Source organism: Heptranchias perlo, chromosome 2 (genome assembly GCF_035084215.1).
Source record: "Heptranchias perlo isolate sHepPer1 chromosome 2, sHepPer1.hap1, whole genome shotgun sequence".
Lineage (NCBI taxonomy): Eukaryota > Metazoa > Chordata > Chondrichthyes > Hexanchiformes > Hexanchidae > Heptranchias > Heptranchias perlo.
In genome coordinates this window covers 47,587,761-47,600,008 of record NC_090326.1, presented here as the reverse complement: position 1 = coordinate 47,600,008, position 12,248 = coordinate 47,587,761, and the positions used below count along the sequence as shown (strand labels likewise).

Sequence of the window (12,248 nt, the reverse complement as noted above, 5' to 3'; positions counted from 1 at the left end):
ATACAATGTCGCTGACTCTCAGTGCCCTCTGCAGCAGTCTTGTTAAGCCACTCAGTTGTAAAATGATTGCTACTCAAGAAGTCAAATTACCACCACCTTCTCAGGGCAACTAGGGATGGTCACTGAATGCGGTTTTGTCACTGTTGTCCACCATCCCAAGAACAAAAAAAGTATCTCAGATTGCACAGTTCTAAAATAAGTACTGATGTCAACGTGTATAAGTGAGGGCGGTTTTAAAAAAAAGATTCAACTTGGTTACATAAAATATTCAATCTCTTCATGACCAAAAGAAAAATTGTCAAATGTATTCATCTGGGAGAGTTAGAGTACTAGAGGGATGAACTTCAGTAAGCTAAATAATCTTATCTCATTGTTGACTTATGAGGTTATGGAAAAGGTTTTTGTTTGGAAAATGTATTTTATTTGCAGCTGGGATATAGGAAAGAAGTAATTGCTTTAGTGTCTTTTGGAAGTGACTGTCTTATTTGTTTATTTCTAAGTGATATGTTCACAGTACTTTATATCAGATTTACAAAAAATAAATGATGTGTTTTCACAGGTATCAGTATTTTACAGATCTAGCCCAAGGCACAAACTGAAGATTATAAAGGTAACTACTATCACAAATAGGAAGAGATCTCTGAAGGCTCTGATATTTCCTTCCTTCTTAGGAAGAAAGTTGAACATTGAGAATGTTGTTAACAAGTTCCCTCTGAAACTATTGGCTTATAAAGCTAGCTCAGTAAAGCTCTTGGCAATTAGAGGTCTTTAGTAATTTAATTCACAGTTCATATTTTGTCAGTTTAACCTAGCACTTACATTGTCGAAGAGCATGTATACAAATGTGCCAAAAGTATGTGTATGTCAGAAATCTGAGGCCTTTTAAGAAAAGAGTTTGCATTCCACTTTCTTATAAATCACTCCATGTGCTGTTAATGAAATCACCTTTTTTGCTTTGAGCACTTTATTCAAATTTGCTCTTCCTAATTTGAATATTGCTGCTGTACACATAAGCTATGTGAAGTTAGAGGCTGAATTGTGAACAAATCAAACTAGGTACTAATGGTAACATCATAGTATTAATTATTTTGATACCCAGGTGACAGTAATTTGCTTTTCTGTTTGAGGTCATGTGATCACCAATATATAAGAATTAGTTCTAATTTTCTTTCCTATCTCTTTCCTAATTTTTTCTGACTGCCTCTTGATCTGATGTTGCCGGGTATAAAACTTGAAACATTTTTGCTTGCCTATGTGGCTGAATTCAAAGTGATCTGCCCAGTGATAGTTGAAGGTGCATTCCCTTTAAAGAAAATTGATATTTCACTGAATATACTACAGCCATTTTAGAATTTCTCCACAAAGAAAAATAGTATTCCAGTACACTGTTATGGAATGGAAGATCCATAGTTTTTACAATGACCCCCTACACAGTTTTCAGTTTCAGCCACAACTAGAGAGAGTCTGCAGCACTGAGGTTGGTTATTGCCCGAGGAGACAGGGAAAGTCTAGTGGTACTCATCTGCATGATGCTCTCTTTCTCCTCTGTGGTTGGCTCAATAGTGACATTGGCAGATGGTTCCCTCCTCAACCTCCCGTAGAATAAACTCTGTTTGGGATGAAGTAAACTTAAAGGCAAGCAGAGCTATTTTTTTTTACAAAGTGCAAAAGTTTTCAGGTTAAATTGAATAACAGTTACAGCCGTATTAGTGCAGCACATTAATCTAATTAAATCATTACTTTTGATACGACATTTAATATTGTGATGGGGTGGACAATATCACAAGCATAGCACATTACCTACTAATCATATTTTGTAGTGTTCAGAAACTTGCTATAGTAAATCAAGGGCCATGCTCAATAAGGAGTCACTATCTAATGGGGCCAGTCTCATTCCAAGTTGCATAAAACTTTGAGACATATCAGTTTTGGTGCTATTTCACTACTTTGATTGAATTGGAAGAGGAGGGAAATACAGACTCATAGGCTCCTTTTGTACTGTAATTTCTACTTGGCCCATCAAGTCTGTGCCTGTGCTGGCTTCTTAGGGACTATCTACTCTAGTCCCATTTCCCTGTATCATTTTGTATTCCTTCTTTTCAAATACACATCTAATTTCCTTTTAAATGTTAGTCTCTGCCTTAATATCTATATGTAGCAATGTATTCAATATTCTAATAACCCTCTGTGAAAAAAATTCTAACTTCTCTGTTCTCCTTGCGATAGTCCTAAGTTTGTACCCCTTTGATTCCAATTCACTACCTATAGAAACAATATTTCACTATTAATCCTTTTAAAACCTTTCATAATTTTGAAAATCTTTATTTGATCGGCCTCTTAACCTTCTTTGTTCCAGGGAAAAAAGCCCCAAAATTTTCAGACCTTTCTTCGTAACTAATCTTTTATTTTTAGTATTGTTCTAATGAATCTTTGTATACCTTTTCCATTATTCTAATATCCTTCTTGTAACAGAATTGCCTTTTTATATTGAAATACAGTTTTTGAAATAGAACAAAAATTCTGTAATTTATCTGTGTTCACAGTACAATTTTTTAATCAGTCTCAACAAAAAGGAAATGGAGGTTCATTTGTATGTGGCATGTGAACATCCAAATCAAGTTAACCGTTATTTTCTATTTCCCATTCCAGTCTCTACAGAACAACGGTGCTGTGGTAGCGATGACAGGAGATGGAGTAAATGATGCAGTGGCATTGAAGGCTGCTGATATTGGGGTAGCAATGGGACAGACAGGCACTGATGTCTGCAAGGAGGCAGCAGACATGATCCTTGTAGATGATGACTTTAAGACAATAATGTAAGTAATGTTTTCTATCATTCTCACCAGTCATTATGCACTAGAGTGCTGAATGTTTCACAGCTAATCCATTACAAACCAAAGAAATGTTTCCTTGTGTGTTTGTAGGTAATTTGAGTTTGGTTAAAATGAAAACTTTTTTATTTGTACCTCACCTTAAGATTCCACCATAAAGAATCACCAACATCATGTGCATTGAAGCAAGTTTTTTCACCCTCATTTCCCCATGTGGTGAGTGGGAAAGAGGAGAAAGGGATGAAAATTACCTCAAAGTACAAAAGATCCTTGTTACGTTATGATTTACTCGATACACTATCAGAGTGTGTAGTACTGAAACTTATAATCATCTGCACGTGTGGTTGTGTGCTTCTGTCATCAAACGTTTACAGCTCCCTGCCCCGACCAGTAGAAGATCAATTTAAATGTCTTTTTGTGTCATACTGTTTATGCAGCTCTCAAAACTCTCCTACAGAGAGTGTAGTGTATATATTGTTATACATTGCTTATATTAAATTGAGACACAGATTAGAATCCTATATCAAAACCTTTTAGTAATGTGCATATTGCAAAATAAAAAATACGGCTGCTTAAATGAATACTTCTAGAAAGATTTGTGAACTTTGTTTCTGAGCTGTACCTTTTTATCGGCTAGTTTTTTTTAAAAGAAAATGTTCAAAACTTGTATCGGTGTATCTTGGTTTTTAATCTGCAAATAGTTGTTCCACATATCAGAATGACTGCAGAACTAAGGGTGTTGCTGTGCTCAGTTATAGGATGACAATTGCCATGATTTTAGATCAGCTTTTTGCAGAACAAAAAATTTCTGGTTGACTAATACGTCTTAGTGTGTGTATGTACAATCTGTCCAATGTTTTAGCCATATTTGTAAATGTCAAACTTTCTGTTCCAGGTCCGCAATTGAGGAGGGCAAAGGGATTTACAACAATATCAAAAATTTTGTTAGATTCCAACTTAGCACGTAAGTACAACTTATGAAAATTAGCTGTAAGTAATTTGTCAGTGATAAGCAACCGGTATACTCTGGCTTACTTTTTAAATATTTATATATGAATATATAATTATCTATTTATAGATATAGATACAAAAAGATCTTAAAGCCATGTTAGAATTTCCTTGCTGTATGATAAAACATGATATATACAGCAATTCTATGCAACTTGATTATTTTCCAGGAGTATAGCTGCACTAACATTGATTTCTCTGGCCACATTGATGAACTTTCCTAATCCACTAAACGCAATGCAAATTTTATGGATCAACATAATTATGGATGGACCACCAGCACAGAGGTAAAAAGAAAAGTTTAAATTAATGAAATGTCACTCTGCTAGCTCGTCTAATTTTAAGAAATAGTGGATGATCCGCAACATTATTCATGGTGAGTTGTAGGACGTGGCATATATGACATAGATTAACAATAGTCTCTCCTGCTCCCAGCAGTTCCCCCGCAACAGTGTTTATTGCTGACTCCCTTCGTGCAAACTCCTTCCCTCTGTCCTTACTCAACAGAGTGTTTGTCTTTTTTGACTTTCTCCCCTGCGTCAACAAGGTCTCCCTCTCTTCAGCAGCTATTTTTGTTCACTCTTCTCTCCCGCCCCCCCCCCCAACAACACGGTAACGGTAAGGGAACACCTAGGTAACAGTGACCATAACTGTTTCTGAATTCATTATTAGGTTTGAGAAGGGTGACTCACCAAACCAAGGTTTTAAATTTAGGTAAGGCTAACTTTGTAGGGATGAGACAGAAATTGACCACAGTAAACTGGGTGGAATTGCTAACTGTTAAAACTACAGATGAACAGTGGGAGGTATTCAAGGGGGGCTGCTAAAGGGCAAGAGGTCTACTTGTGTAATTAAACAACTTTGTCAACAAGAGGTGAGAGATAGTATAAAACTAAAAGGGAGGGCTTACACAAATGCAAAGAATAGTGGAGATCCCGCGATCTGGGAGAGATATAAAGAACAGCAAAGGGATACAGAGAAAGTAATAAGTTGCAAAAAGAGAATACAAGAAAAATCTTGCGCAGGATAACACTAGAAGTTTTTACGTATTTTAAGAGAAAGAGGGTGGTGAAAGGTAACGAGAGCCCCTTAAAGACAGACGCAGGTGATATTGTAATTGAAAATAAGGAAATGGCAGAATTGCCAAATAATTACTTTGTATCATAATTACTTTGTATTGGTCTTCACAGTAGAGGAATAGGATAAAGTACCAGAGATACAAGGAAAACTAAAAATAAATCAAGAACTTACTAGATTTAATATAAGTAAAATAATGGTAATGGAGTAAGTAGTGAGACTGAAGATTGACAAATCTCCAGGACCTGATGGTTTCCACCCCAGGGTATTAAAAGAAGTAGGTGAGGAAATTGCAGATGAGTTAGTCATGATCTTCCAAAACTCTCGAGTCAGGAATTGTCCCCTTGGATTGGAAAATTGCCATTATCTCCTTTATTTAAGAAAGTTGGGAGAGAGAAACCAGGAAATTATGTTCCTATTAGTCAAACCTCTGTTGTGGGGAAGTTACTAGAATCTGTTAGGAACAGAGTGACTGAGCACTTGGACAAATATGATCTGATCAGAGAGAGCCAGCATGGATTTGTAACGGGTAAGTCATGTCTAACGAACCCAGTTGAATTTTTTGAGGAGGTTCCTAACACGGTAGATAAGGGAGTGTCTATGGATGTTATTTATATGGACTTCCAGATGGCGTTCGATAAGGTTCCACACAGAAGATTATTAGCAAAAATGAAAGTGCATGGAATTGGAGGCAACCTATTGACATGGGTAAGGAATTGGTTAGGAGGTAGAGAGTAAGGGATAATGGGTATGTACTCCAATTGGCAGGATGTGACTTGTAGTGTCCCTTAAGTATTTATGTATAGTGTTTCACTGTATTTATCAACGACTTAGATAAAGGAATAGAGAGCCGCAAATCCAAGTTTGCTGACGGCACCAAGTTAGATGGCACAGTAAGTAGTGTAGATGGGAGCAGAAAGTTGCAAAAGAATATTGATAGATTAAGTGAGTGGGCAAAATTGTGGCAGATGGAGTTCAATGTGGGGAAGTGTGAGGTCGTCCACTTTAGACCTAAGAAAGATTGATCAGAGTATTTTCTAAATGGTAAAAAGCTAGGAACTGTGGAGGAGCAGATAGATTTAAGGGTCCATGTACAGAAATCACTAAAAGCAAATGGACAGGTACAAAAAAATAATTTTAAAAGGCTGATGGAATGTTGGCCTTTATCTTTATGGGGCTGGAATACAAAGGGGTGGAAGTTATGCTACAGTTGTATAAAGCTCTGGTTAGACCCCATCTGGAGTACTACACCTCAGGAAGGATATATTGGCCTTGGAGGGAATGCAGTGCAAATTCACCAGTGATACTCGGGCTAAAAGGTTAAATTATGAGGATAGGTGGCATTGACTAGGCTTGTATTCCCTTGAATATAGAAGATTAAGGGGTGACCTAATTGAGATGTTTAAGATGATTATAGGATTTGATAGGATAGATAGAGAGAAACTATTTCCTCTGGTGGGGGAGTCTAGAACAGGGGAACATAACCTTAAAATTAGAGCTGGGCTGTTCAGGGGTGATGTCAGGAAACACTTCTTCACACAAAGGGTAGTGGAAATCTGGAAAACCCTCCCTCAAAACGCTGTTGAGGCTTGGGGGTCAATTGAAAATTTCAAAACTGAGATTGATAGATTTTTCTTCGGCAAAGATATTAAGGGTTATGGAGCAAAGGCGGGTAAGTGGAGTTGATATACAGATCAGCCATCATCTAATTGAATGGTGGAAGAAGCTCAAAGGGCTGAATGGCCTACACCTCTTGCTATGTTCCTTTCCTGCTGAAAAGAGGCTCTTTTCTTTCTCCATTCATTGTGCTGAAATAAATGAAGTTGGGACTTTGTTATTCAGAGATGGACTTCAGTGCATATTGCTTTTCCTCACCTGCTGTTTTTTCACGTCTCTTTTGCCTGCTCCCTGTTTCATCATTTCTCTCTTCACTCTCTCATTCTTCATTCTTCTTTCCATGTCCTCTCCTTCTCTCTTTTCCCTGGTTTCACCTCATTTATTTCTCTTTTCCTCTCCCTTTTTCTATAGTCGTCTTTCTTTTCACTTTCACCTCTTTCTTATCCTTCAGTTTTACATCTCTTATTCGTTTATTTCTGCAGTACTTTTTTCCTACCAACTTCCTGCACCAGTCGCACTTTGCATGAAGAAACTGTAGTGTGGTGAGGAGGAGGAATGAGCTACAGAAAAAGCACGGAGAGATCAGGAGCAAGCAGGCCTCAGTAGTTTTGGAAAGAATGCTCCTTGGGATTATAAACCTACACAGTGGGGTCAGGAGGCAGATAGGCAGACTGTAGCAAATGAACTCTTGCATATGCTTGGTAATGGTGGAAGGTGTGAGAATGGCTGAGCAGCATGAAAGAAAGCTACCGATGGACAAGATTAATGCACGTTGTGCTAAATTCTTTGGGTAAACGTTTAACCCAGAGACCTAACATTGTGCTGCTTGTGGGAGGGGAAAGAGAGTTGCAGGAGCCAAGTTTATAAGTAAGTTTATGAATTTTTGAGTTACATAAATTTTATTTTTAGGGGTTTGTAGTGGGGTGGCTGCATCTCAGCTTTTTTTCTGGAATGTGATTGGGTTGAATATTTTTGGTGAAATTATTTGGGGGGGGGGGGGAAGGTTTTGCATAATCTGGTGAAAGCGGAAAATAACTGATTAGAAAAGAGAAAAGCGTAGATTTAAATACTGTACCAATGAGTAAGAAAATAATTTACAGACTCGACAGTTAAGACAGGCAGAATTAATTTGATTTTAAAAATTAAAATGTCTCAAACCTGATAAGCAAAAGGAAAAACTCTGCTGACTTTCAGACAAAAAAAACAGAAATATTATCAGCTATACTAGATTTCTGAAATTCTCTTCACAGATCAGCAAATAGATTCATCCAGGGGGTTGCACTGATTTTCCCAATGGACAGTTAAACAATTTGTGACCATGTGCCACTTTATATGTTTAAAAAAGCAGACTTTGTTCTAATGTGTTCTCTCAACGCTTCAATCATGCAAAATGTCAACAAGTATTTTAGTAGAATTCTTAATTGTTTTTGCTTTGTTCTTTGTGTCTAGCCTGGGAGTAGAACCTGTTGATAAAGATGTCATCAGACAGCCTCCAAGGAATGTAAAAGACAGTATCCTGACCAGAAACCTCATTGTTAAAATTCTGGTTTCATCGTTGATTATTGTTTCTGGGACATTATTTGTCTTCTGGAGGGAGGTAAGATCCTGGCAGCCAACTGGACCAGTGAAGTCTGTTTTCTTCCACATGGAATTCATCTCTGTTAGTTAAAGCATGGTAGTTCTTTTTGTGCAAACTATTTGAAAATTACTAGCTGATTCGATGTCTTTCTGCTTAAAATAAACAGGTAATCATAATTTATTTAACAAAAGTATCAGGGCCTAAATTTTAATCCCGTGAACGGGTGGGTTGGAGGCGGGTGAGAAAGTAAAAATTGTAAAAATACTAAAACCGACCCCAATCTGCCCACTTCCGGTTTTAACTGGAGGCGGGTTGGACAGAAAAATCTTTCAAGGAGGCTGCGGGATCCATTTTTACAACTTTTTCATTTTTAACCCTTGGGGGCTGGGATTCTCGGGCCTTCTGATACACGCCATGTGAGAGGAGGTCAGAAGGACCGGATCAACAGGTGCCTTTATCGCACAGATTGGGAGCCCTGAGGAGCAAGAATGATTCCCCCAAGCCCAACATGCCTACCCGCAGCAATCCCCACCCCCCCCCCCCCCCCCCTTGCTGTGGTGTCCGCCATTCCCCCCCCCCCCCCCCCCCCCCCGGCGGTCTCTGACCCCTCTCTGACATCCATTCCCCGTCCCATTTAAGACTTATCTGCTTCCTTGCTCTTCTCCCATCCGACTGATCGCAAGCCTGCCAATCAGGCTGGCCTGTGGAACCGGAAACCAACAAAAAATAATAAAAGGCGTCCTTGCATCAAAATTGTACCGGTGTCCGGGAAACCCGCATTTCTAATTTCCCGTCAGGAACTCCCCCCGTCCCCTTCCCGGCTCAGAGTTAAAATTTATCGCCAGGTTTCTAATTTTTTTTTAAATTGCATGAAACTTATATTTAAGATTTAGTTCAATCCATTGGGTCAATCCTTTTGTTTTAAAGAATTAATTTTAAAATAAGCATAAAATGGTTTGCTGGTACCGAGTTTTGAATTTGTTATCTGTACTTCTCAGTTACAGGATAATGTAATAACGCCTCGAGACACAACAATGACCTTTACCTGCTTTGTTTTCTTTGACATGTTCAATGCATGGAGTTCCAGGTCGCAGGTATGATATGAAAGTCTTGGAATTTTAACCTAAGTGTCTTTATATAGTTCAGGCTCTCAGACAACAAATTGGAATTTTTTCTTTTGCATTGCATAACTGCCCTCAACCCTATTTTAATTAATGTGTCTATTAATCTTTAACTAAAGCTGTTAAATTCAGCTTGATGAAACATAGAGAAAAACACATATTTAATGAAGGTAACATAAATCTCTTCTATTAATAAAGCTGCCTCCAAGAAGCTTGTGTTTTTGTGCCAAATACTTTCCCCCACCAGTGTTTCTTAACTGATAGAAATCTTTCCATGATGTGTTGATAGGAAAAGCTCTTGATGAAGATGATAGTTAAATATATATAAAGTATTGAACCAAATATGTGTATAGTTAATTTAAAAGATGAATGTGTTAGTGCCCTAAATGTTTCTCCTCACTTCTCCCTTTCTGCTCCTCTCACTCCCCAGACAAAATCTGTCTTCGAGATTGGGTTGTGCAGTAACCGAATGTTTTGTTATGCTGTTCTTGGATCCATCATGGGGCAATTGCTAGTTATTTACTTCCCTCCATTACAGAAAGTTTTCCAGACGGAAAGCCTCAGTATACTAGGTGAGACCTTTCATTTGTTTTTGGACAGATGTCTTTCAGTAAGGTGCTTGGCGTTTTTATGATACTGTCATTAATACACCTGACAGATTTGTGTGATTTGTTATTCTTCAATTTTTTTATTTTTCATTTTCCAGATGTTTCCTACATTTTACTGCTTTGGCTGCTAAAATAATTTACATGTCATGTAACTTGTAGGTTTAAATAGCCTGCACAAAAATCTGCTCACATTTCATTGGTCATCAGTCATTCTCAAGGCTAATTTTAGAAATGACACCAACACTTAAATAGATTAATGTAATAAAAGGTAAATTGTTGATAAAACAAAATTTAGCAAGATAATTAATTCCAGAAGTGCAAGTGAGGCACATTGTGGTATTATTTTGTTCTACAATGTTTCATATGAACCCAGAATTCATGGAATTTACAATTCTGCTTTTGGGATAAGTGAGGTGGTTTTAGTATTGTAAATACAGGGAGCTGGGGCATGAATGTTGCTCTTCTACAACCTGAACTACAGAAGCAGAAAACTTTCTTACAAATTAATAAAAGCCTCCCAAACCCGCGACCTCTACCACCTAGAAGGACAAGAGCAGCAGGCACATGGGAACAACACCACCTGCACGTTCCCCTCCAAGTCACACACCATCCCGACTTGGAAATATATCGCCTTTCCTTCATTGTCGCTGGGTCAAAATCCTGGAACTCCCTTCCTAACAGCACTGTGGGAGAACCGTCACCACACGGACTGCAGCGGTTCAAGAAGGCAGCTCACTACCACCTTCTCGAGGGCATTTAGGGATGGGCAATAAATGCTGGTCTCGCCAGCGACGCCCACATCCCGTGAACGAATAAAAAAAAAGCAGTTTGAGTCCAATCATGTAAAGAAGTCTCACTGCAAGTCCCCTCTTTTGACAATTAGTTATAAATAACAAAGATTAATATTTTTTATTTCTGTTGTTTTGTTCAAATGAGTGCAGAGGACATCCTGGGGGAAAGGAGGCGAGGAAGAGTGACTAGCTTGAAAACAAGAGAATTGAAATGACACAAGCAATTAAGGTTTTTGCGTTAATGACTGTATTTACCGGTGTAAATTCAGAACAGTCATATATTTGTAATAAAAACAAAAAATGCTCGAAATATTTATCTGGTCAGGCAGCATCTGTGGAGAGAGAAACAGTTAACGTTTCAGGTCGATGACTTTAGTCATATATTTGTGTTGCTCACTCATTGTCAAGTGTAACAGTCTCAATTGATGTCTTGTTCAAGGGCCACTCTAAGGAATGCTGCAACACTGCACCACAAAGGGATAGGAAACGTGTCTGTGCCTGCATTTCCCCACATGGTGAGCTCCTGACTTCAATCATGAGACTGTGGCCAGTTGCCAAGTGGCGGGCAGGCACTTCCAACAACAGGTTACACTCATATAATGTCTTTAAACATGGTGAAAGATCCCAAGATCTTCCAAGTCGGAGAAAATCAGACACCAAGCAGAAATTTGGGGAGGTAACTGGAGGTGGTGGGTACTTTTTGAGGAGGCTTTTAAAGTTGGGAAGAAATAATGCAAGATCGAGGGGTTTAGGAAGAGAACTCCAGACGCGAGAGCTTTGATGGTCGAAGGCTGTGCCAGTGATGGGAAATGGCAGTACGGGTGGGAGGGGAGGAAATACAGCAATGTGGACTTAGAACAGCAGAGGGTGCGAGCTTGGATAAAGGGCTGGAGGCAGAGGTAGGTTGGTGAAGGTCATGGAGAGATTTGTAGATGAAGAGAAGCATAATGGAGGATGGGAAGCCAGTGGGGGTGATTGATGAGTGGGACTTAATATGGAAAGGGATACAGGTTGTGGACTTCTGGATGAGTTGGAGTTTGTGTGGTGCAGAGTTTGGGATGAGAGTGTTTGAGAAAACTACACAGGCTTACAAGTAGCAAAGCATGGATTAGGGTTTAAATGGTGGTCGGGGTGATGTAAGGACTGAGGTGGAAATAGGTGGTCTTAATAATGGACCAGATGTGAGGTTTGAAACTCAACTAAGGATTGAATAGGACATCAAGTATGTGCATTTTGAGTGAGTAGCTAGGGAGGGGAATGGAATTGAACTAAGGGATATATTGTCTGGCAAGAACCAAATAGGATAGCTTAAGTCTTGCTAGTGCTTAGTTGGAGGAAGTTCTGACTCAGTCGCTATTCCTTGTCTGGTAGGGAATCAGACAGTATAGGAACAGTAGAGTTGAGAGTGTTAGAGAAGTAAAGCTGAGTGTCATTAACATACATATGGACGTTGACCCCTTGTTAAAGGGTGATGCCTTTGAGGGGGTAGAGGATGAAATCTAGAAAAATACCAGAGTTAACCGTGCAGGCATGGGAGAAGTCATTGCAAGAAATGTATTGGCTATATTGGGACAGGTAGAAAGAAAAAAAATCAAACTAAAGGACAGTAGTTCTAT

At 38.7% G+C, this 12,248-nt stretch overlaps 2 protein-coding genes across 5 annotated transcripts in view; one reads left to right on the top strand and one right to left on the bottom strand.

Moving 5' to 3' along the window:
• Positions 1-12,248, bottom strand: part of aste1b (asteroid homolog 1b) — a 58,846-nt gene that overhangs the window by 19,013 nt on the left and 27,585 nt on the right. The window lies entirely within an intron of this gene.
• Positions 1-12,248, top strand: part of atp2c1 (ATPase secretory pathway Ca2+ transporting 1) — a 103,089-nt gene that overhangs the window by 88,738 nt on the left and 2,103 nt on the right. For both annotated transcript variants that reach the window (XM_068001842.1, XM_068001843.1), the window contains 7 exons: positions 560-610; positions 2,650-2,816; positions 3,727-3,795; positions 4,010-4,126; positions 7,983-8,130; positions 9,111-9,206; positions 9,664-9,805. In XM_068001842.1, the coding sequence (XP_067857943.1) occupies positions 560-610; positions 2,650-2,816; positions 3,727-3,795; positions 4,010-4,126; positions 7,983-8,130; positions 9,111-9,206; positions 9,664-9,805 (790 nt within the window). The remainder of the gene's footprint in view (positions 1-559; positions 611-2,649; positions 2,817-3,726; positions 3,796-4,009; positions 4,127-7,982; positions 8,131-9,110; positions 9,207-9,663; positions 9,806-12,248) is intronic.